The sequence below is a fragment of the Nicotiana sylvestris genome, chromosome 1 (assembly GCF_000393655.2).
Source record: "Nicotiana sylvestris chromosome 1, ASM39365v2, whole genome shotgun sequence".
Lineage (NCBI taxonomy): Eukaryota > Viridiplantae > Streptophyta > Magnoliopsida > Solanales > Solanaceae > Nicotiana > Nicotiana sylvestris.
This window is the reverse complement of record NC_091057.1, coordinates 124,270,317-124,296,453: the sequence shown is the minus strand read 5'-3', so window position 1 is coordinate 124,296,453 and position 26,137 is coordinate 124,270,317. Positions and strand designations below refer to the sequence as shown.

The following is a 26,137-nucleotide window of genomic DNA, read 5'->3' as shown; positions in this document are numbered from 1 at the left end:
TTATCAATTTTCTCATTCAAATTTAGGATCAAATGGATTGCTAGAGGCCGTAAAATATAAATTTAATTATTTATCAAGTTTAATAGGGACCTGATAAAAAGAGAAATATAATAGGGAACAATCACGATATATTGAATAACTTTGGGGACCAAAGTGGCATTCAACTGCACCTGCAGGAATCATTCGTTTTGTCCAATTTTCCAGTCTATAAAATGCATAAAGGGCCCTAGGGGTGAAGTAGCTTCTCAAGAAACACTACCTCACTCTAAAATTGACACTCCCAATATTATTGCCTCTACTCTCCGATATGCTCACATTCAATCGACACACAAATTACACCGTTTAGGGTTTATTAAAGTGAACAAACAGATCGATAATATTTTTTTCTATATATAGCGATTCTCCTGCATCATCACACTGAGCTAGTCGCTGTTTGTGTGTGTGTGTGGGGTCGTGGGAGGCAATCGTTTTTGAAGTAAGCTTCTTCTATTTCATGGATTTCATAGCGACTGCAAGATTTTTCATATGATATATCTGCTGTTTCTTAATTGCCTCTAAGGTTCTTTAGGGTTTTATATTGGAGAATTTGTTAGGGTAGTTATCTTGCATTACTTTGTCTATTTACTTTGATTTTCTTGCTTTGAATTCGCAATGTATTAAACATTGTTTTGCCTGAGTGGTTTATAATGTCTTTCAAGAATTTACACTGTCTTTTTGAATTTTTCTGATAAAAAAAAAGTTTACTATGCGTGGACTGTGCAGAATCAAGAATGTATGGGACCTATAGTTGTCTATGGAAAGTGAACGTTTCGGTCGCTACTTTTAGGCTCTTTTCTAGGGTTGTTGTTGTTGTTGGGATCTATAATGGTGAAGCTCTTGGTTAATAAGATCAAGCCCAGGGCCTAGTTCAAGTTACAAAGGTTGAGGGACTTGGGACTTAGGTCACAAGTTTGAGCCCTGGGCCATGCCAACTAAGCCTGGTATTTAAGTTGAGAGGGATAGAGTTTCGGAAGCTGCGATTGGTCCTAAGGGTCCCAGACGGATTTCTTGTCACTGCGAAAGAAAAAATCAAATAGATTTTTGGGTTATTTTACGTTTTTGTTTTTCCTTTTAACTCTGTCAAGAATTAAATGCCCTCTGTTATTTTCTGATTAGGATTGCATGTTTTTTTAAGACAAATCTGTCCTTGGCCTAGAGTTGCTTCATTTTTGCAAGCACTCTGCAAATATTTACAGATAACAGAAATCATTATGCAAATATGTTACATTCTATTAGTTGATCAGCAATAGTATTTGGTCCTAGATAAAGGATAGATGTAACAAGAAGTTTCAAGAAAATAAAATAATGGTGCTTAACATATTTTCCTTATTTTAAATATTTGATATGGTAAACCTGGCTTCCCTACGGCGAACATTGCCTTTTTTCACTGGCCCCATTGGTGATTCGAATAATCTCCAACTCATGGACTGGAGGTGAATGTTCCAGCCGATAAAATACTACTACTTTGCATAAGCTGAATGTTTGTATATATATAAATGGAAAGTACAAGTAGGATGAAGATTCAATTGTACATCATAGGGATAACTGCAGAATTTTAGGGAACAAATATTTCATGGTTGGAAGAGAAATCTTCTTTTTTTTTTTGATAAGGTGAAGATTTTATTAAAAACAGTATCAAGCTGATACTGTAAAAATACAGAGATACCGCTGGCTTAAAAACATTAAAATCCTATGCGGTCTAGCATGTCGAGCATATCATGAAAATTCATAACAACATTTCCATCTTTCCAATAGTACAAATAATGTAAACAACTGTATTTCACATATTGCAGTTGCTCCCTCTTGCCTTCAAAATACCTATTATTTCTTTCTTTCCATATCGTCCAAGCTATGCTAAGAGGAATATCTCTCCAAATCTTCTTTAAGGATGCTTCTGGACATGCAGGTTCTCAACACTCTAATATATTCCTGAATTTCTTAGGGCCTGCCCAAAGGATGCCAAAGTTAGCCGTGAACGTGAACATGGACCACACATGCCAAGTAAATTCACAATGCAAGAAAAGATGGTCCACAGATTCACAAGCTTTCTCACACAAGTAACACCTGCTGCACATTATCCAACCCCTTCTCATCTAGTTATCCTGAGTCACGCATGCTTCATGTGCTACTAACCAGCCACAACAGGCCACTTTTGTTGGGACTGTAATCTTCCATATCATCTTCCAAGGCCACTTTTGTGCTTGCACCGGCTGGGTAGCATTTAGTATTTTGTAGAGTGAACTAATAGTAAAAGAACCTTTTTTACTAGCTTTCCAGAGTAGGCTGTCTTCTTTTTCTGGTGATAACACCACTGATTGCATCTTCTGAATAAATATATCAGCCTCATGCATTTCTCTGTCGAAGAGATTCCTTCTGAACTGGAAGTCCCAACCTGTATCAGTAAATATATCAGCTAAGAGGATTTTGGATTATTGGACAATCTGTACAGGTTGGGAAATTGAATTTTCAGCAGACCAGAACCATCCCAATTATCTTCCCAAAGTCTGCTCCCGTCGCCCACCCTCAAGCCAACATACATATTAAATTTCTCCCATAGGTTACAAATCTGTCTCCAAACAGCTACCCCATATGGAGTCTTCATTGTTTTAGGTGCAAAGAAGCCCTCTTTACCATATATCACCTTTACCGCTGTTTTCCAGGAAGCTTTTTTCCCATCGTTTAACCTCCATAGCCGTTAGCATAGCAAGCTCTGATTGTGAGCTCTAAGATTTCTAACTCCCAGACCCCCTTCTTTCTTATGTTTTGGAAGAGAAATCTTCTTGGGGATGGATGCACAAATATGGTCATGTTTGCTTCATATCCATAGCTATGACGTATTATGAGAAAATTCTGCCATTTTACATCTATATGCGCTATCATGAGAGAGGTTGAGGTTCTAATGCAGTCAGTCTCTCTAAAATATTTCCTTCTAGCGCTGTTCTCTTTCTGACAACTGCAATTTTTCTTATAAAATAACATCTATATATTACGTTAATGGGTTACAGGCAAACCTATTTGTGGAACCCTATAGATATCACTGACATCCTGCATTGCCAGTTTAGTTCTAGAGATGGTAAACTCTTGGAATACAGACATTCAGGTAGAGTGAACTAGCTTGCTCTCCTTGAATGTGTGCTGCTCAATATCTAACCATATACTTTTGCAGCATCGAGAATCCACTCCTTATTCATCTAAACATATTAAGATTGACAATTGTTATGTTACCTTGCTCTATAGTTAAGTAGGTAGAGTGGTTTGTTCAAGCAGTTGTCAGAATCCAGCTATATTATGTGTAACTTTTCCTTTTTCTGTTTCCTCACTTTTAGAGCTTTTACTTTTCTGTGATGAAATTTATTCAGAGATGTAGAACTTTTGACCAATGCATCCTTGTTGGTAAGACACTTATTGTAGTTATTATACATTGAATTGAAGGTGCTAATTTACACATGATTGTTTTCTGATCATCATTATCATCATTGCTAGTTTAATTTCCATCTGCAACCAATTAAACTGCAATTGTTTCCTTCTGTTGTAGAAATTAAGCAAACCCATAGACTTTGGAGGTCCCAAAAATGGCAAATTTGACTATTACAAACATACTCGAGAAGGTAAACTTCTCATGCTCTGTGTACTTTCTTTTGTGATCCATTTCTTATACTCATTTGGTTGGGATATTTATTTCCTGTTCCTCCATCCACATGTGCGATTTGACTTAGCTTGACTCTATTTTGCAGATGACGGGCAAGGACAAGGACTATAGATATATGGCGACTTCTGACTTGCTGAATGAGTTAAACAAGGAGGGGTTTAAGCTTGATGTTGAGCTTGAAGGGAAGTTATCAAGCACGGTTTTGCAGCAGCTTGATGATGCAGCCGGTGATGTTTCTGGATTGGCTGTGAAATGGTTTGACCTTTTCCCGTTTGTCGTTTCGTATAGTTGTAGTGCTGTTCCTGGCTTGGACCGTAGGGGCTTCTAATTGACCTTACTAAACTGATTGTAATCTTTTTCATGTTATAGATCCTATTGCATAATCATCAAAGGTCTGTCAAATATTTCATTTTCCTTGTTGATGATTGTTTTGGCATTGAGACCGATTATGTTGAGCAATTTGTTTTATATAACCCTCTTTGATGGGTTATTTTCTGAATATTTTTACATGAAATTAGATGCCTAACGGAAAAAGGTAAAGTAGAGGTCATTTGAGAATTTTGATTGTGACTCCTTTTTCTTTAATTTTTAATCCAATATTATACTCTCTTGTGCTATACCTAGCAATTAGATGAATTCTGATCTCGTTTCATGTGATCCTTGGAAAAGACCTAAACCCTTTTCTTTTTACTACTACAACAACAAACCCGATGTAATTTTCACTAGTGGGGGTCTGGGAGGGTAGTGTGTACGCAACCTTACTCCTACCTTGTGAAGATAAAGAGGCTGTTTCCGGTAGACCCTCGGCTCAGGAAAAGCATAGTCACAACAATATGAACTAACTCTAGTCCAAGCTACCTTGAGGTTGCCCTCCACTTCCTGTTTGTCATGCCCAGTCCTGATTATAGTCTTGTTGACTGCTAATTTGATATAACTAGTTCTATTTTCCGGATTTCACATTTTTTGTCTGGCTTTGTAAAATTTAAAATCGTTGTACTGATAAAAGAGAAAAGAATCAGAGAATACCTTTCGGTTAGCATGTTACTACTTACAATAGGTACTAATTTCTATCACATGCGTCATCTTGGTTTACAACATTGCTTAAGCATGAGAAGATTGTACTGCACTCTGATCTCTGATCGTTGCTTTTTGACTACTTTTGTTTTTCCAGTCTTGCTCCATTGGCGAAGAAGGTTAGTGAGCAGCAAATTTTAGAGATGACTAATAGGCTTTGTGATAAACTTCTTAATGGAAAAGAACAACACCGGGATATTGCAAGCATAGCTTTGAAGACTATTGTTTCTGAAGTTCCTTCATCATCTATTGCTCAATCCGTCCTCGTCTCAATTTCACCAAAGTTAATAAAAGGGATCACTGCTCCGGTGAGTTGTGCAAAGCTAACTTTACTGTGGATTCTGTACATAATATCGTAACATGGTTGTCATATCATTTGTAAGTTGGGATTAGAAGATCGTTTCCAAGTGAAACAACTTGATGTTTGAAGTTGGACAATTTATCTTTTTTCATGTGTTTTTCTATATGATTTTCATGAATATAAGAGTAATGTCGCATGGTGGTTTCTTCACCACATTAAACTTGTCTGAGCAAAAACACAAAACGGTCTCCTGAATTTGGGAACTGCATGGATAACTGGCTATCAATAGGTAATGTAGAGATTACCTTCTCTGAATGAGATTGGATCGTTCAAATTTGGTGCTCTACATGATCTTATTTTACTCTGGTGCATGGCAAGATTACAACATATACATCCCTATGGTGGATTTTGGGTTTCTCCTTTTTAATTTTGAGACTTTCTGGTGTTAATTTCATGATCCTGATTCAATTCGTTCTTTTATTTTGGTTTTTGGTCCCAGTTCTAGTTTCCTCGTCAAGCCAAATCGCCTTCTTAGTTAACTGCAATAGTAAGTGGAGAGATCTAGGCAATTGATGTGAACTAAACTAGTGATTAGTAACTGGTAAGAGGGGATAGGGAGGAGCTTTTGCACCTTCTTCTGTAGGACAGCTTTAGGGAGTTGAAATGGAAATTTTGCTTTTGAAAAGTATTTCATTTCAGGAAGAGGAAACATAAAGCAAATGACTTTGATCTGCAAATTGTTCTCTTACCTGTAAACTTGTCGCGATGATAGACTAATCAATGTTGCTTAATGTTTGGTTCTAATGAAGATTAAGCTAGTTTAAATGGGAACCATCTTTTATTTAACGTACGAAATCTGCAAGTGCCTTCAAATGTCCATATTTGGTTTTTTACTTGGTTTCAAATCTTTTTGTTCACTGCTCTTTTCTATGAAATCAAAATTTTCTTCCATCATTCCAAGTGAAGGACATGTTATGCTGTTCATTAACACAAGGCAGGATTAGATGAATTGTCAATGAATTTACAATTTGTTCTCAGCAAGCGATGTTGTCATTCTTCTGTATATTCTCTTATCAGCCTTCATTCGGTGAACTCAAACACACACACTCTTTACTATGTTTATTGCTAATGCATGTATTTCTAGTTACTTTTTTTTTTATAATTCTTTCTATGATTGTCTCCTTTCCAGGGAATGAGCACTGAGATTAAGTGTGAATGTCTTGACATACTATGTGACGTTCTTCACAAGTACGGGAATCTGATGGCTTCTGATCATGAGGCATTGTTAACTTCGTTATTGCCCCAGTTGAGTTCCAATCAAGCCAGTGTTAGGAAGAAGACAGTCTCATGTATAGGTAACTTTGTTATCAATTCTTCTTTGATTGTATATATTTTAAATTGTGAATGATGAGTTTATCAACTTAAAGCAGGGGTTGTTTGATGGCTTAGTCATAGGTTCTTTGGGGGGTAGTAATTGCAATTCCATTTTCAGTCATGGAAACATGGGTTCATAAGACTTCTTAGACTATCATGTACTGTTGGACTATTGACCAATCATTCAAGTTTCCTGCAGTAAATTCAGTTTAACCTTTTTCCTATACAGCATCTTTATCTTCGAGTTTGTCTGATGATTTGCTGGCAAAGGCGACTGTTGAAGTTGTTCGCCTTTTGAGCAAGAAGGGCTCAAAATCGGAGATGATACGAACTAACATTCAGATGATTGGGGCCTTAAGGTAGCAACACCTGAATATAAATTGATACTTTGCATTTTGTCCTCTCAAATGTTCTACATGTAATTTTGATATACTTGATTAACTTTAGACAAATGTGCGAGGACAATTTACTTTTCTCTTGACAGTAGGTATAGTGGATACTCGATCAGCAGATTTCACTCAATATTCTTCACCCTGTTGGACTGTATGCTTGTCACTGTCATAGAGAACTGAAACACAGTTGAAAGCGAAAAGAATCCCGTTATCATTTGACATTATTTTTACAACTGGAATAGCAAACATAGTAAGACAAGAGAATCGAGTGAAAATATTTGAGTATTCAGTTTTTTTTGGTTCCTCCGTGTACTGGAGATGCACATAGAAGGATAAAGCGAAGTAGGTTCAGTATGTAGACCATGGTTATTTGGCCTGGTTTTCTTCTTGGTTAGTAGAACTTCCTACTTGTATCAAATGAAACAAAAGAGGGTCAAGTGACTTGTATCTGGGTGCTCTCTGCTGGAGATGAGTGTTTTGTGTCTACCCTTTAAGTAGAGAATTCTGGACTTAAGTAAACATGAAATAGAAAAGATCAAAGGTGTCAAACCTGGTTGTCAAACTGACACATGCATGCTCACCCCTGTCTCTTTTCCATTTAAGATCCTCTATTTTTTGTCTTCTGAGATGGTTTGCTTCCTTTCGGAGACCCCTTCCTCCTTTATTATCTATCTATTTTGTTGACTAAATTTAACTAAGCTGTCAAACTGTGATTCCAGCCGTGCTGTTGGCTATCGTTTTGGTCCCCACCTCGGAGAGACAGTTCCAATGCTAATTAACTACTGTACAAGTGCATCTGAAAATGACGAGGAGCTTCGTGAATATAGTCTGCAGGTGTTATATTAATCGGTTGTCTTTTCTACTTTGTGCTTGTTACTTCCCCCTTGGATGCCTGAGTTTTGAAGTATTTTCATTTCCAGGCACTTGAGAGCTTTTTGCTAAGGTGTCCCCGGGATATTTCTTACTACTGTGATGAAATTTTGCACCTCACCCTGGAATATCTTAGCTATGACCCCAACTTCACCGACAATATGGAGGAAGATATTGATGAAGAAATTCTTGATGAAGAGGAAGATGAGTATGTTCACTTATGCTCTGGAGTTTGCAAAGACCCAATAGAGTTATATTTGCTAATCTAATCACTTGTAAATTTTTGATCTAGCGAGAGTGCTAATGAATACACTGACGATGAAGATGTCAGTTGGAAGGTTAGAAGAGCTGCTGCCAAATGCTTAGCAGCATTGATAGTTACTCGGCCTGAGATGCTATCAAAGCTGTATGAGCAGGTATGACTAGGAAGTGTGACCTATTTTGGCCTTCTTATTTTAAGCTACTTTATATCTGAAGTTTCGTTATAGTGTTTAAACCTCTATTTATCACAAGATTCCTTGAAGTGTGTTTCTCTGATGTAGCTGTGCATTCTTATTGCAGTTGAAATATTTCTAATACTATCCATTTGTCACATAATCATAATAAGCTAGTATACCAACTCTAACCTTGTGCAGGCTTGTCCAAAGTTGATTGATAGGTTTAAAGAAAGAGAAGAGAATGTTAAGGTAAATTTCAGATGTACTTTGAACTTCCTAAGCGAGCTGGTTTTAATTTTCTAAATACTTGCTTAACAGATGGATGTGTTTAGTACATTCATTGAGCTGTTGCGACAAACGGGCAATGTAACAAAAGGACATACTGATCTGGATGAATCTAGGTAAGATCATCTCTTTGTTACTTTGAATGACCTTGCCTTATTTTGTTAATTCTGATATCATTCTACTTCATCTGTGAAGACAGTCACTTTGGGAAACACTTTTTTCCTTCAGAAGACTAGAATATAAATATATGCAATTTTTAATGCGATCTTGAGCAGAGACAGTTTAGTGCAGAAATTAAGTGATCAGTGAAAGTTGGGGATAATAAAAGTTCTAATTTACTCATTAAGCAAAACCAACAAAAAAAACACTGTCTGCAAAAGGAGATTGAGAATTTTCAAACAAAAGCCTTCTTATTCTGTAGTTGTGCCAGGCAGTTCTCATTCTCTACTTTTGATGAATTAGAACTCTTCATTTCAAAATAAGCTAAGACAGTATGGACCTAATCATTTGTAGAATCCCATCTGGTATAACCTTTGTTTTCCTTCCTTCTGTTGTGGTATAACAACTGGTTTTTCTCCCAGTGTTATCAAAGGCGAAAAGCGCAAAAAAGCTCTAAGATCCGTTGGGGCTTTAAGCGCAAAGTGCAAATAAAGCGTGGGCTTTAATGAAAAAAGGCGCAACGGGAGAAAAAGTAAAAATATGCATGTGGTCCAAGACTAATAATCACTCTAAGCATGAATAACAATTAGATGGACACGAAATTGAAAAAAAAATTACGATAAAGTGAAATATCAATTGTTTAAGGTCGCCATTTCAGGATTACACTCATTGGGAAGGAAAAATATGCCTTAGAGCTTTGATGCGATGCTAAAGCGCCCACAAAGCGACGCGAAGCGCTCAACGTGTTTTGAGCCTCGCTTCAGGGCTTAAGCGCGCCTTTGACAACACTGTTTTCTCCCCCTCTCAATGGACCGATTTCACTTCTTTTTACCACACCAAACATAACATGGATTGGGAGATTCCTAATGCTTTACTCCTTACTGGCATAGCCAGTTTGATAGTATCGACGATCCCAATATTTTTTTTTTGGATAAGTCAAATAAATTATGATTTCAATGTTAACTTCCATTGTATCATGCAGTCCTAGATGGCTATTGAAGCAAGAAGTGCCCAAGATTGTTAGATCTTTAAATAAGCAGCTTCGGGAAAAATCTGTGAAGACAAAGGTATGTGTCTACTGCTTACTGCCATCTTTGCTGCAGTCTATGTGTTGGCTTTACATTTCATGAGTCTTTGTCTTTTTAGGTTGGCGCCTTTTCAGTTTTGAAAGAACTTGTGGTCGTCCTTCCTGATTGCCTTGCAGAGCACATTGGATCCCTTATTCCTGGAATTGAGAAGGCATTATGTGTAAGTTGACTTTTCGCTATTTGTGTTTGTACTTTATAATTCGAACTTTCTAGGTTCTTGCTTCTTCTTTTCCTATTAATATTGTGATTGTTTTGTACAGGACAAGTCTTCCACATCAAATTTAAAGATTGAAGCTCTCATATTTACAAGATTAGTGTTGGCATCACATTCACCACCTGTTTTCCACCCACATATTAAGGTAAGACATCTAGCGGCTTATCTGCTTAATCCCGTCTTCCAAATAAAAAAGGGCTCGACCCCCATTTCATAGCGCCTGGGGAATAATTGTAGTAAATGAAATACATACCTGGACTGGTGCAAACTTATAAAAGTTTGTTTCTTAGACGCTCGAAAGTTTTATGGGAGTCCTACTTCTCTTGTAAAAAAGTTAGAAGAGGAGAACTTCATTCCTTGATTGAAAACTGGTACTAATCATGCATAAATATGATCTTATACCCGGACTGGTGTGTACTTGTAGAACTGTGTCAAAGCTTGTAAATCTCTGGTTGACCTACTTTTCACATAGAAAATGAAAAATAAAATAAAATTTTACTCCTTGATTGAGAAATGGTACTCAACAGGCATGATCAATGCAAGGAGCTCATGATATTGAAAAAGAAAAGATAGTCAACACTCAACAGGATTGTTCAGCAGAGTTGTATGGCTTCATTCCTTGACTGATCGATAATGAGATGATCTAATAATGTTATTTTCTTTCGTTGTATTGTGCAAAATCTCTCTTTTTTTTCCTGTGATTGAGATAATTTTATAAAATTAATTTTCTCTGTTACAGCCTTCGAATTTAAATTTTCTTATAGGAGCTATCATCTTAGTCTGTATGTCCCAGGATTTGTCTTTGACTTAACTCTCTGTTATGTTAACTAGGCCATATCTAGTCCTGTTATATCTGCTGTTGGTGAACGGTATTACAAGGTTACTGCAGATGCATTAAGAGTTTGTGGTGAGCTTGTGCGGGTATTACGGCCAAATATCGAGGTTAGATTTCTTTACTGTGCCAATCAACAACTTTTTAGCTGTCTGAAACACTGATGATGTTGCTTTTTAGGGTTCCGCTTTTGATTTCAAACCCTATGTTCATCCAATATATAATGCCATAATGGCGCGTTTGACAAACCAAGATCAGGATCAGGTTAGTTGCTTGCTTTTGAGAAACGGGAACTTTCTTATCTAAGTTGATGTCTATGTAACTGTCCTCGACTTTCAGGAGGTTAAGGAGTGTGCAATTTCTTGCATGGGGCTCGTAGTTTCAACATTTGGTGATCACCTGCAAGCTGAATTATCTGCATGTCTTCCAGTTCTGGTGGACCGAATGGGCAATGAAATAACTAGACTGACAGCTGTCAAGGTTCGTTTGCTTAGGCAATGAGCTCTATCTATGACTAGGTTGTCTTGGACTTTTGGCAATGAATAACTATTTTCTCATCAGGCTGACCATCAATCACAAAATTGAACATGAATTGGAAAAAGGTTATATATATGTAGGATAGAAAGGGTACCACTTTAATTTTTTATTTCCTTAAAAATAATTCAAGAATTTAAATTATTATAACTCTTCACAAACTATAGCCTATAGGAGCAAAGAAAATGAACAATTAAGCTTTTTGCTCATGAGTTGGTATGACCAGAAAAGAGAAGTACCCTGTATATAACACATAAAAGACTTCTCCTCCCCTCTACACTCACCATTTCCTAGGCAGGAGTAGGGGTAAGGGCGTACACACTACCCTCCCCAGACCCCACCTGTGGGATTTCATTGGGTTTGTTGTTGACCTCTTATCTTCGGTTACCTCCAATATTCTTTCTCTTTCCATGGCAAGCGGTTTAAATTGCATGTTGGTTTGGTTACATTGATTTGTATTGGAATTTCCTCAGAGTGCATCACGTATTTGCATTTTGCAGGCTTTTGCTGTCATAGCTGCTTCTCCGTTGCACCTAGACCTTTCATGTGTCATCGAGCAAGTGATTTCTGAGTTAACCGCGTTCTTACGCAAGGTGAAACTAGATGTTCTCAAATGTTAACGTAGAAAAAATTTCACTGCATTTTATATTAGGAAGTCTCAACAATTTTGCTATTTTTGGAGAGTAGGCCAATCGGGCTCTCAGACAAGCTACTCTAGGGACCTTGAACACCCTCATCGTTGCTTATGGTGATAAAATTGGATCTGCTGCTTATGAAGTTATTGTTATGGAACTTTCTACACTAATAAGGTTTGAGTTTATGATTAGTTTGATTGACTAGTTTTCCCATGTCAGATGTTCCTACAACATTTCAGTCCTCGATTGTATCATCAATATATTCTGACTTTCTGAGTATCATCAACATCTTCTGACTTTCTGATTCTTTTGACTTTAGTGACTCAGACTTACACATGACGGCACTTGCGCTGGAGCTTTGCTGTACATTAATGGCTGACAGAAGGTCAAGCGCAAATGTGGGGTTGACTGTGAGAAATAAAGTTCTTCCTCAAGCCTTAACACTAGTGAGAAGTTCACTACTTCAGGGGCAAGCCCTTCTGGTACTTCCTTCTTTCTGTTAGTTTCCATTTTGATCTATGCTGTTTGCTTTACAACACTCTTTTTTTTGTTGATAAAGACAATACTCACTTTTATTAACATGACAGGCTCTTCAAAACTTCTTCGCTGCATTGGTTTACTCTGCCAATACAAGCTTTGATACTTTACTGGATTCTCTCCTTTCAACTGCTAAACCATCTCCCCAGTCTGGCGGTGTTACCAAACAAGCTTTATTTTCCATTGCTCAATGTGTGGCAGTTCTTTGTCTTGCCGCTGGTGATCAGAAGTGTTCTTCTACTGTAAACATGTTGACAGACAGCCTGAAAGATGATAGTAGTACTAATTCGGTAGGCCCTTTATTTGTTGTTTGTTTATTATTTATTTATTTATTCGTATTTTGGTTAGTTGTTTGTTGATGTTGACTTGTGTGGCAATCTCATGTAAAGACTTGAGCAGTTAGAGATAGTCCACTTCTACAATTACCTAATTACACCAATATGCTGCCTCTCACCCTATTCTTTTTCATGGGGCAAGCACGTAATTTTTTGGTAGAGGGCGGTGGTGAGACATGAATCCACATGAATCCAACACCTTTGCCTGCTTTGATACCATTTTAAGAAAACACACTTTGGATCTAACTCAAACCCAAAAGTTAGCTCATGTGAGGATTACCCGAGACCATATAAGGAAACAATAACCCATTCTTTTACCAAGTGTAACAGTCTAATCCACTAGTGATATTATTGTCCACTTTGTGTCAGAGCTTTGCGGGCTTTAAAACGTGTTTCTAGAGTTTCAAAGATTACTTCTTTATATAATACCTAGCATCTCTCCTATGTTTTGCCAATGTGAGGTTTTCTTAGGGTGTTACATACACCCCCCCTATAGGGACTTAGTGTTCTTGCAGAGGTTTGCCCCGCCACTGCCTAAGTTTGCACTGGATTGACTCTGAATAGATGCAAAAATAGTGGGTCTTGGCCCTAACTTAACCCAAAAGCTAGCTTATGAAGTGAGGTTGTCCAAGGCACCCCCATAAAAAAAGACTATATATATATATATATATATATATATATATATCCTCAACCAATATTGGACACTCTAATAACCCCACACACCTAGGACTGAAGACAGAACAGTGCATACCAACAAGGGTGCCCGACATTAAAAAACGCAATAACAGGGTTAGATTAGGCTTTGATGCCATGTTAAGAATGAACCTTGGTAAGCTCTCAATGCCAGATAAAATTTATGAGCTTGGACTTCCTTTTGAGATAGACTGCGAGATAAAAAAAAAAATGAATCTGCCACCGAGCAGTGTAAATTTACGTGACACTGTTTCTTCTGCTTTCTTCAATTGGTTGTAATAACTGTAAGAGAACCCTGCTTTTCTGAGTTCATTTATCCTTTGCAGGCAAAGCAACATCTTGCGTTGCTATGTTTAGGGGAAATTGGAAGAAGGAAGGACTTAAGTTCACATGCCCATATCGAAAATATTGTCATTGAGTCCTTCCAATCACCTTTTGAAGAGATAAAGTCAGCTGCCTCTTATGCTCTTGGAAACATTGCTGTGGGTAATCTACCGAAGTACTTACCCTTTATCTTAGACAAAATTGATAATCAGCAGAAGAAGCAGTACCTACTGCTCCATTCTTTGAAAGAGGTATCTGCATTTTGGTTGATCTTTTATTTCAGGAATACTTTTCCCTCTTAGGTAATTGCTTGATTTCTCGTCTTATATTGTAATATGTCCTTGGACAACAGGTCATAGTGAGACAGTCTGTAGATAATGCTGAATTCCAGGACTCAAGTGTGGATAAAATACTTAATTTGCTCTTTAATCATTGTGAAAGTGACGAAGAGGGTGTTCGGAATGTCGTAGCTGAGTGCCTGGGAAAAATTGCACTTATTGAACCTGGCAAACTCGTTCCAGCACTGAAGGTATGATTAATGATATTCTTAGCTGTAGACCAATTTTCTTTGGCCTTATTGTTCCGTCTGCAAAGTTTTTAACTTTATTTTTGGTGTAGGAGCGGATTAGTAACCCAGCTGCATTCACCAGAGCGACTGTCGTAATTGCGGTGAAATATTCCATAGTTGAGCGGCCAGAGAAGATAGATGAAATCTTGTCTCATGAAATTTCATCTTTCTTGATGCTTATCAAGGATAAAGACCGGGTATTCCTAACTTGATATTTAAGAAATTTTGCATTCCAGAAACAATATTCTGTTGCCTCCCCCCACCCCCACCCCCCTTTTCAGTGGTTGTCTGTTAACTTTACGCTTATTTTGATTCATACTTCTCCTGTTCTCTGTCATATCTTCTGTATTCTTTCATTATGTTCCACTAATTTAACTCTGCATCCCATGCTTTGTTGATTATGCAGCACGTTAGGCGTGCAGCTGTCCTGGCCTTGAGTACTGCAGCTCATAACAAGCCTAACCTGATAAAGGGTCTTCTACCTGAACTCTTGCCACTTCTATATGATCAGACAATAATTAAGGTGTCAAATATCTCTTTATAATTTTTTTTTTTTTTTTTTTTTTTTTGCATTTTAGTTGATAATGTATTTAAAGGCACTTGAAACCACAACACCTTAATTTTGGCTACATGTGTTCGTACCTGAGTTTAACACCATTTACAAACTCACATGCATAGTTTAACTCCGTCTCTTGGTTCTTTGAAATATGTATGTGATGCTTTTCTTGAGCAATGGGCCCAAGGATAACACTCCATCCTGCTGAATATTCTTACTCCCTATTAGGAGGATAATTGGATGTAACTTATAAAGCAAGAATCTACAGTGCACTGATGAAGCACATCATCATTTCTTTGTACTTTTACTTCTGTATATTTACGTATTTGAAGCTAATCATCTGAGTCAGAGGTATGGAGGTCGAGGATTAGGGTAGTAGAGTAGGTAGTCTAGAGTGTTCATAACAGTAGTATTGGCACGCAGTCTCGCTTTCTGTCGACAGTAGGTTTTTATGACTAACCGTTGTTTTCTTTCGTTGTTGATTACCTTAATATCTTGTTGTTTTTATTCTGCTTTTATATGGCTTTTTGGTACTGTCCTTTCTTGTCTATATTTTCGTTAATGTGGTGCTTATGCTTTCCTGAGCGAGGGTCTATTGGAAACATCCTCTCTATCCTCACAAGGTAGGGGTAACGTTTGCGTACACACTACCCTCCCCAGAACCAACGGTGTGGGATAAGACTGGGTATGTTGTTGTTGTTGTTAGTGGATGGAATTTGGCGATAGGTTAGTCAAAATTCCATCATATTTCACAATTTCCAGGTAATTGACCAAGACAACCGTTGGATGCTATCAGCTAGCATGCCACTAACATAACAGACTCAACTATTACCAAATCATATATATATCTAATGTACGTTGGTGTAAATTATTATGTTGAATATATATCCAATGTACGTTGGTGTAAATTAATTATATGAAAATTGTGCCCTCTCTACTTTCTCCAACCAAAAAAGAAAGTGTAGCCAGAGTGTTGTCAATAGGCTTATGGCCAATCTTTATGCACATTCTTGTGAACATGATTAACTTATGGCCTCCTGTTTTAAGGTCATAAGGACTAGGATATGTTTGTACCCATTTGAAGTCATATATAGTACGGCATTCTCCTTATTAGAGGTTTGCTGCTTTTGCTTAGCAGCCTCATTTTGCATCCCCTGTTGGTTTTTATACTTCTAAATTCAGAACCCTCCCTTCATCTGTGGACAATTATCTCACAGTTATAAGGAAAATAAGAACAAAGGGAACCTGTACAGATTCTATTGAAGGAAACTTCTAACTCATATTATTTAGACGGTATATGTGTGTTTGCTGGCATGTACTTAAAAAGTTGAATTAGTTTTATGTGTCATTTTTGAAAGATAATTTAGGACACATCAGTTGTTTAAATTCGTGTGCTCTAATAGTTTTACTAATATCAGTTGATTGGTGTTGTTCTCCATCATGACTATGCTTCTTCCTTGTTGCAGAAAGAATTGATAAGGACGGTTGATCTAGGTCCCTTCAAGCATACAGTTGATGATGGACTTGAACTGAGAAAGGCGGCTTTTGAATGTGTAGACACTTTGCTGGACACATGTCTTGATCAAGTGAATCCCTCATCTTTCATTGTTCCATATCTTCAATCTGGTCTGGATGGTAAGCTGACAGTTTGTGATAGACCTGATTCTTTTTCTGTTATCTTTGTTTTCGTTTTGAAATGTGTTATTCTGGTTCTTGAATGTATATTTATATTGATCTCTGCTAGTTTTCTCTCTGTTTTCTTGGGGTTGGGGTTGGGGGTGGGGAGTGGTGTCATTTAGACAAGTCACTGCTTACATACAAGAATTTTGCTGCTGAACTGAGTCTTTTGCCTCCTCTTCCAGATCATTATGATGTTAAAATGCCATGCCACCTTATCCTTTCTAAACTTGCTGATAAGTGCCCTTCAGCGGTATTAGCAGGTACAACATATTTGCTGCTTTTTTCTAATGAAGTAGTTTGCACTGTACTTCTTCAGAAGTTATCCTTACAATATTATTGCTTTGCAGTTCTGGATTCTTTGGTGGATCCTCTGCAGAAAACAATAAATTTCAGACCAAAACAGGATGCTGTCAAGCAAGAAGTTGATCGCAACGAAGACATGATTCGAAGTGCCCTTCGAGCAATTGCATCTTTAAATCGTATCAGGTGAGCATCTTCAGTACTTTAAAATCATAACTACTTTGGTGAGCAGGTTACTGGAATGAGAATCTACCCCCAAGAAATAAACATGTGAATTAAATTGCAACAACAACAACATACCCAGTAAAATCCCACTAGTGGGGTGTGAATTTAATTGAGAATATAGGTGGATATTACCTTCTTATCCTTTTCATCAATGCTCTTGTTCACTCTGCTGAATGGATTATTGTAGCGTCAATTTTGGAATTTCATGACCAAAATGAAGTAATGTGTCATCGATATTGTACAAGTAGTAGCAAAAAAATTTCAGATAGTGGAACTTTTACTCTTCTACTGCTACAGATACAAGTTCCATTCTAGCTTAATATTCGTATGCATGATAGACAAATATTCTTAATGCTATTTGATACTTCTCTCTTCCCGTTTTCTCAATCTTGCTTTGCACGACCTAGTTTGGTGACGTATTCCTCTTTTCTCCCCATCCTTTGCAGTGGAGGAGACTACAGCCACAAGTTCAAGAATCTAATGGGTGAAATTGGGAAGTCACAGACACTCTGGGAGAAGTATTGTTCTATCAGGAATGAGTGACTTTCCTAGCCTTTTTACCCTTTCGGCTGCAAGTGCCAGAGAGAGAACTTCCAAACAAGGTTCCTTAAATTTCAGTTGTACAAGTATAGTTTTACAGCAAGGAAAGTACATTGGTGTTTCTGATAGAAAAATGGCCTGGCGAAGAAGCATATAGGGTTGCTAATTGAATCAATGCTACCATGGAATATTTAAAGCACTTTACCTTGTATAGGTTTAGTCTTAGCATTTTGGTTTGTCATATATGCAATGCACATTGTAATTTGGCTCCTTATTTTTGTCTAATTGGTTTTGGGTTCATGGATGTTCATTTGAGTTTTCTTGTGCGGAAGTCTGAACCTATTCTAGAGTACTTCATGAGATATTTTTCCCCTTTTTTGGTATTTACTTGAAGCATGTATTTATTCAGGTTAAATACGTATACTTTTCTTTTTGGATTCTCTTTAAGTTATAATACTGTTGAATTTTTACTTAGGGAGTTATCTTAAAATAATTGTAATTTGAATTTGGTATCTTTGAGTGATCGCTTGGAAGCATTGTCACAATTCTAACAACGAAATGGCACAAGGAGTTTAGACAAGGTTTCGATTCCCAAATTATTATATGTACCAAATTCGTTATACTTTATATTTCTTGATCGTAAATAGTGCAGACAATCAAGATTAACGTAAAATTGTTAATATTATCACTATCACGCTATGCACCATCTCGCTCAATTGTTATGAGTAGAGATTATTTGAATTAGCTGAGTCATTACTAGTCGTTAGTTAAGTTTTTATTATGTTTATTTGAGTCCTTTAGTTTATAATTTATGTTCAACGAAGTCCATAATTCTGTTAGTGGAATTGGAAAGGTGTCAAGCTATTAGGAAGAGCTTACTTAGTTTGTCATTGTATTGAGAGAAAAGCATCCAATAATTAATTAAAAAATTCCTTCTGTTATGAATAGTTTGTACATTGGATGCTACATTGGATGTTCATGTTGTGAATAACTTAAAGATTAAATCTCCTACTTCGTCTTTACTTTTTATGCCTATAAAAGGCCATGTAATTGCAATAGAAAGATACACCAAAGTGAAAGAAGAAAACACTTCTCCCTTCTTTCTATCTCTTCTTATTTACATTTTACTGCATTACTTTTATTTTATTACACGTTATCAGCACGAAGCTCTAATTTTATTCTTAACTCCCGCTAAGTTGAGCCATATTTTATTAAGGTATGTATCATTATAATCATCTTATTTATGGCAGTACATATCATATGCTCACTGTTTGCAGATTACTTGTGCGCTTGGGCATCTTAAATAGTTTAAGTACATTGCAGTGATTAAATAACTATTTCCTTCCGTGCTCAACTCTTAGAGGACCTCAAAGTCATCAAACTAGCTATGCACTAATGTCATGGACTCCCTGGATCAAAACATATCTTTAAGGCATTTTGAAGAACTGTGAGAAATGAATTGACAAGCAATAATTTTTTAATTACTTTATATTTATTGGAACATATAAATAATGTTAGTCACGTTCAATTCTATTAACACATATATATCAATAATATAAAGTGAAATGAAACAAGTATGTAATTTCTACTTTATGGCAAGAATAAAATGAAATAGTAGATTGTTAACATGATATAGCTCTATTTTCATTTCTTTTACCTTAATCGTTTTGTTTTCATTAATTGTTTATTATTATAATTATTTCTCTAACTTATTCATCTTTTATGATAGTTTTCACTATGTCAAATTTATCAAAACTTGAATTTGTGGCACTTGACATCACCGGGAGAAACTATTTATCATGGGTTCTTGATGCTGAAATTCACCTTGACGCTAAAAGTCTTGGAAATACTATTATACAAGGAAATGAAGCATCAAATCAGGACAAAGCGAATGCCATGATTTTCCTTCGTCATCATCTACATGAAGGGTTAAAAATTGAATATTTAACCGTAAAAGATCCACTTGAATTATGGATTAATTTGAAGGATCGGTATGACCACCTAAAACTTATGGTATTACCGAAAGCTCGGTATGAGTGGATACATTTAAGATTGCAAGACTTTAAAACCGTAAGTGAGTATAATTCTGCTATCTTTAAAGTAAGTTCTCTATTAAAATTATGTGGAGACACTATCACAGATGAAGACTTATTGAAAAAAACATTTTCTACTTTTCACGCTTCAAATGTGGTGCTACAACAACAATACCGTGAAAAAGGTTTTAAGAAATATTCTGAGTTAATCACATGCCTACTTGTGGTAGAGCAGAATAATACTCTATTAATGAAAAATCATGAAGCCCGTCCCACCGGGTTAGCTCCATTTCCGGAAGTGAATGTTGTAGCAGCATATGATAAGTTTGAAAGAAAACAAAATAATTACCGTGGTCGTGGACATGGTCGTAAACGTGGACGTGGCAGGGGGCGAAACAATTATCGTCATTATGGTGGAAATAAATTGGAGAACAATAAGGGTTCTCAAATTAATCATTCAAAAGGTAAAGCTAGTATGTGTCACCGATGTGGTATGAGAGGTCATTGGGCACGCATTTGTCGTACGCCAGAACATTTTGTCAAACTTTATCAAGCCTCCCTCAAGAAAAAAGAAAATAATGTGGAGGCACACTTGACCTTTCAAAATAATGATGATGAAGCAGGTCCCTCAAATAAATATGATTCTAAGGCACATCTTGCATATAAAGATGATGATTTTGAAGGCCTAACAAATATTACTCATTTAGAAGTTGGGGACTTCTTTGAGGATATTGACTGAAGAACTAATCATCTTACTGGGGAATGAAGCTATAAAAGTTGTTATGTTTATGTTTGCAACTAGTTTATTTTTCTTGAGTGTATTTTCCTAATGCATCATGTGTTGCTAGTTTCTACATTTCTAATGTATTTCTTAATGTTTTTTTCCTGCTTGTCTTTCATATTTCTTATGATGTATTATTTGTCTTTTTTATGAAGAATATGAAAATTCCCCAGTCTTCAGTTGGACTCAAGATTAATAAAGATGATATATGTCTTCTGGATAGTGCTACAACACACACTATTTTAAAAGATAAGAGATATTTCTCTTATTTGGTAATGAAAGAAGCGAATGTTAATACAATATCCGGTAGTACAAGATTAATTGAAGGTTCTGGAAGAGCCAATTTATTACTACCAGGAGGAACAAATTTGGCTATTGATGAAGCACTATATTGTAGTAAATCTCAAAGAAACTTATTAAGTTTCAAAGATATTCGCCAAAATGGCTATCATATTGAGACTACAAATGATGAAAAGATTGAATATCTTTATATTACCACAATAATGTCCTGTAAGAAATATGGCTCTTTCCTCCGGCTTATACTACACAAGTATTAGCAAGATTGAAACACATGCCGTAGTAAACGAGAAGTTTACTAATCAAGATAATTTTATTATTTGGCATGACCGGTTGGGCCATCCTGGTTCTAATATGATGCGTAAAATAATTGAGAATTCACATGGACATGCAATGAAGAATCAGAAGATTCTTCAATTTAAGGAATTCTCTTGTGCTGCATGTTCTCAAGGAAAATTAATTATTAGACCATCAATTATTAAAGTTAAGATGGAATCCCCTGCATTTCTGGAACGTATACAGGGTGATATATGTGGGCCCATTCACCCTCCATATGGACCATTCAAATATTATATGGTTTTGGTAGATGCATCTACAAGATGGTCACATGCGTGCTTACTATCAACTCGCAATATGGCATTTGCGAGATTGTTGACTCAAATAATAAAGCTAAGAGTACAATTTTCAGATTATGCAATTAAGACAATTCGTCTTGATAATGCTGGTGAGTTTACATCCCAAGCCTTTAATGATTATTGTATTTCAACTGGGATAACAATTGAGCATCCGGTTGCTCATGTTCATACACAAAATGGTCTAGCAGAATCATTGATCAAACGCCTCCAATTAATTGCTAGACCAATGCTTATGAGAACAAAACTTCCCATTTCAGTATGGGGTCATGCTATTTTGCACGCAGCAGCACTTGTGCGGATAAGGCCCACAAGTTATCATAAAGTCTCCCCATTGCAATTGGCTTTTGGTCAGGAGCCAAATATTTCCCATCTTAGGATCTTTGGTTGTGCGATATATGTTCCAATTGCTCCACCACAACGCACAAAGATGGGTCCTCAAAGAAGATTGAGGATATATGTTGGATATGAATCTCCTTCTATTATAAAATATCTAGAGCCGATGACTGAAGATTTATTTATGGCAAGATTTTCTGATTGCCATTTTGATGAATCAGTATATCCAACATTAGGGAGGGAGAAAATAAGCAGCTGAAAAAGAAGATAGATTGGAATGCATTATCACTGTCTCATTTAGATCCTCGAACAAATCAATGTGAACAAGAGGTTCAAAAGATTTTTAATTTACAAAATATTGCAAATCAATTGCTAGATGCATTCACTGACCTACCAAGGGTGACTAAGTCACATATTCCAGCTGCTAATGCTCCAATTTGAGTTGATATCCCGGCAGGACAATTAATTAAAGCAAATGAGTGTAAGTCATACTTGAAACGTGGTAGACCAATCGGTTCTAAAGATAAAAATCCTCGAAGAAGAAAAAGAGCAAGTGATCAAAGTGAACATAACACAGAGGTAGTGGCTCAAGAAGAGCCCCAAGACGTAACAAATGAGAAGACCTTAGGGGAGGTCCAGGTACCTGAAAATAATGAGAATGGAGATCAATAAGTTACGTCTCAACCGGGAAAATATGGAACCGAAATAATATTGTTATCGATACCATTTTTGCTTATAATGTTGCTGTTGAAATAATGCAACAAGATGAGGATCTTGAACCAAAATCTGTCAATTAATATAGACAAAGAAATGATTGGCCAAAATGGAAAGACTAACTTCACTTAGTTATCCAGGCAGAGTTAACTTCACTTGGAAAACGTGAAGTCTTCGGACCCATAGTTCGAACACCTGAAGGCATAAAGCCTACTGGGTATATGGGTTTTTGTGCGAAAACGAAATGATAAAAATGAAGTCGTTAGATATAAAGCGCGACTTGTGACACAAGGGTTTTCTCAAAGGCCTGAAATTGATTATATGGAGACATATTCTCCTATAGTGGATGCTATCACCTTCAGGTATCTCATAAATATGGCAGTGCAAGAAAAACTTGATATGCATCTAATGGATGTTGTTACAACCTATTTATATGGATCATTAAACAACGAAATTTTTATGAAAGTACCCGAGGGATTTAAAGTGCCAGAAACATATAAAAGTTTTCGAGAAACTTGTTCAATAAAGCTTCAGAAATCTTTATACGGATTGAAACAATTAGGTCGTATGTGGTACAATCGCCTGAGTGAATACCTGTTGAAAGAAGGGTACAAGATGATCCAATTTGTCCTTGTGTCTTTATAAAAAAGCCTGAATATAAATTTGTTATAATCGTTGTGTATGTTGATGATTTAAATATCATTGGAACTCCTGGGGAGCTTCCAAAAACAGTAGACTGTTTGAAGAAAGAATTTGAAATGAAAGATCTTGGAAAGACAAAATTTTGTCTTGGTCTACAAATTGAGTATATGAAAGATGGAATATTTGTCCATCAATCAACATACACCGAAAAGATTTTAAAGCAATTCTATATGGATAAAGCACATCCATTGAGTACCCCGATGGTTGTGAGATCACTTGATATAAAGAAAGATACATTTCGACCTCATGAAAATGATGAAGAGCTTCTTGGTGCCGAAGTACCATATCTTAGTGCAATTGGGGCATTAATGTATCTTGCCAATAATTCCCGACCAGATATAACTTTCTTAGTAAGCTTATTGGCAAGATTTAGTTCTTTGCCAACACAAAGACACTGGAATGGTATTAAACATATATTCAGATACCTCCGAGGGACCATTGATATGAGTTTATTTTATTCAAATGAATCCAAGCCATCATTGATTGGTTATGGAGATACAGGATATTTGTCTGATCCACATAAAGGTCGATCTCAGACAGGCTATTTATTTACAAGTGGAGGTACATCCATATCATGGCGTTCGACAAAACAAACTATGGTTGCTACTTCTTCAAATCATGCAGAGATAATAGCCATTCACGAAGCAAGTTGAGAATGCGTTTGGTTGAGATCTATAACTCAACACATTCAGCAAACATGTGGTCTTTCTTCGAAAGAGAATATTCCAACAATATTGTATGAAGACAATCCTGCATGCATAACTCAATTGAAAGGAGGATATATCAAAGGAGATAAAACAAAACACATTCCACCGAAATTCTTTTTCACTCATGATCTTCAGAAGAATGGTGAAATAGATGTACAACAAGTTCGTTCATGTGATAATTTGGCTAATCTGTTCACTAAGGCATTACCAACCTCAATATTTGAAAAGCTGATATATAAGGTTGGAATGCGTCGTCTTCGAGACATTAAGTAACTACACGCTGCACTCTTTTGCTTAACCAAAGTTTTATCCCATTGAATTTTTCTGGTAAGGTTTTTAATGAGACAACAGGCAAGGTATATTATAAATAACTATGTACATACCAAGAATTTTTTTTGTAAGTTCTTAACGAGTCACATTATGTTACATGTTCTTCCTTCTTTGTATCTCTACTTATTTACATTTTATTTTATAACACCTTCTTCCTTATCATCTTTTCTCTTTCTCACTAGTAACAAGAGTAATCCTCTTGTTACAATCTTCAGCTGCCATGACCCCTAATCCAGTGATTCAAACTTTGCAAACAGAGATGCGTGTGCAGCTTTCCTCCTTTGTGGAACATGCAAGCCAAAGGTTCGAATCTATAGAAACCAGCCAGAATCAGTTTCAAACTCAACTCGATGATGTTAAGGACGCAAATCGAAAGCTCGATTTCATTATCTCGACCATGGGTTTGTCGCAACGAGCTGACTCTACGCCGGTGACGCCATCTCTGGCAACCAAAAGCACAGATCATCAGCTCACACCGGTGACTTCAGACTCTGCTCAACCCGTCACGATGTTCACTGCTTACTCAGTCAAACAATAACAGAAACTGGAGGCGTTTCAGGTACTAAGAATCCTTTTCCCTTAAATCATACTCTTTTCACCCCTTCGACTTACACTGTTGGCCGTGGATTCACCTTCCATCCAGCCCCAGTTTTTAATAACCCACCTAATTTCCAAAACCCTGTTTATCATTCTAGCCCCCTTGTTGCCAACCCCTGTTAACCCTGTTGAGCCTAAAGTAAACCAGGAAAACCTTGAAGCCAAAACTCAATTTCCCTGATTTTGATGAAACTAATCCTAGAGGATGGCTACGAAGGTGTGAGAAATTCTTTTAGTTGTACGACATTTCGGAGCAAGAAAAACTAAGCTACGCTTCAATGCATGTGAGGGATAAGGTGGATGTATGGTTTGACAGTTATTTAGTGAACCACAGGGGAAGGATGACTTGGCAAAGGTTTTGTGCTGAGGTTTGCAGGAGATTTGGTAACATTAGGCCTCAAGATATTGTGGATGAGTTTAACAAAATTATGCAGATTGGGAGTGTGAACCAATTATCAGGAAAGGTTTGAAGAGCTGACACGCTATATGACTATTATAAACCCCCTTTTGAATGAGGCTCACTTAATTTCCAGTTTCATTAGTGGTCTTAAACCTGAGCTTAAACCATTAGTCAAGCTGGCCAATCCTGTGACTATTATGGATGCTTATGAGATTGCAAAGCTATATGAGGAGTCATTTTCAGCTCTCACTGCACAACCAGAAATAACCAAAACCTTCCCTACCCCAGACCATTAGCCATTACATATCCAAGAGCACCACAAACATCAAGACCAGCACAACTCCCAGCACCCAACCAACCTCTAACCAACCTCTGAGAATTACTTATCCCAATCAAAGAGCTGTCAATAGAGCTCCCTTCAAACCAAACACTTTTGAGGCACTCAGAGCTCAAGGTCTTTGTTATAAGTGACGCGAGAAGTATGAGCCATGACACCAATGCAAGGCTGAAACTCTACTTGCCATGGAAGGTGTCACAACTGAAGGGGAACCGAAGATAGAAGAATTTGTGGATGTTCCTGAGACTTTGGAGGAACAAGTGGAGGAGCAAGCTGAGGTCTCCCTCAATGTGGTGATGGGGTTAAGTTCTGCTGAAGGAGCCATCTCAACTATCAAAATATTGCGATATGCAAAAAAGATCCCATTTACTATATTGATAGACAGTGGCTCTACACACTCTTTTATTGATCCACATATAGTGAAACTGTTAAAATTACCTGTGCAACCTATGACCATTCTGTTAAGAGTGGTAGTGGACAATGGCCAAGTCATGAGATGTGATCAGGAAAGCCCTCTGTTCAATTGGAAAATGCAGAATGAACTTTTTGCTTTTAAGATCAGGCTACTCAAGGTTGGGGGATGTGACATGATTTTGGGGATGGACTGGATTGATGCAGTAGCCCCAGTGG

The 26,137-nt window shown here is 36.9% G+C and overlaps 1 protein-coding gene across 1 annotated transcript; it reads left to right on the top strand.

Annotated features, from left to right (window-relative positions):
• The first annotated feature begins 226 nt into the window (after positions 1 to 226).
• Positions 227 to 18,111, top strand: LOC104214531 (cullin-associated NEDD8-dissociated protein 1). The gene is made up of 29 exons (XM_070167599.1): positions 227 to 475; positions 3,575 to 3,647; positions 3,774 to 3,943; positions 4,860 to 5,070; positions 6,253 to 6,418; positions 6,667 to 6,796; positions 7,549 to 7,663; positions 7,750 to 7,907; positions 7,992 to 8,115; positions 8,335 to 8,385; positions 8,455 to 8,537; positions 9,563 to 9,647; positions 9,727 to 9,828; positions 9,929 to 10,027; positions 10,714 to 10,824; positions 10,895 to 10,978; positions 11,054 to 11,194; positions 11,749 to 11,841; positions 11,936 to 12,057; positions 12,203 to 12,365; positions 12,471 to 12,710; positions 13,775 to 14,023; positions 14,125 to 14,301; positions 14,391 to 14,537; positions 14,747 to 14,863; positions 16,363 to 16,531; positions 16,759 to 16,836; positions 16,924 to 17,062; positions 17,548 to 18,111. Exons 2-29 carry the CDS (start codon positions 3,612 to 3,614, stop codon positions 17,642 to 17,644), a joined length of 3,657 nt encoding a protein of 1,218 aa, XP_070023700.1. The 5' UTR covers positions 227 to 475; positions 3,575 to 3,611; the 3' UTR covers positions 17,645 to 18,111.
• Positions 18,112 to 26,137: the final 8,026 nt, after the last annotated feature.

Excerpts from the sequence above, each read along its gene's own strand:
- LOC104214531 (XM_070167599.1), top strand. The coding sequence starts at position 3,612 with ATGGCAAATTTGACTATTACAAACATACTCGAGAAG. Across the intron at positions 8,538-9,562 it reads ACTGATCTGGATGAATCTAG|TCCTAGATGGCTATTGAAGC; the intron begins GTAAGATCATCT and ends TGTATCATGCAG. Across the intron at positions 10,825-10,894 it reads TATTACGGCCAAATATCGAG|GGTTCCGCTTTTGATTTCAA; the intron begins GTTAGATTTCTT and ends GTTGCTTTTTAG.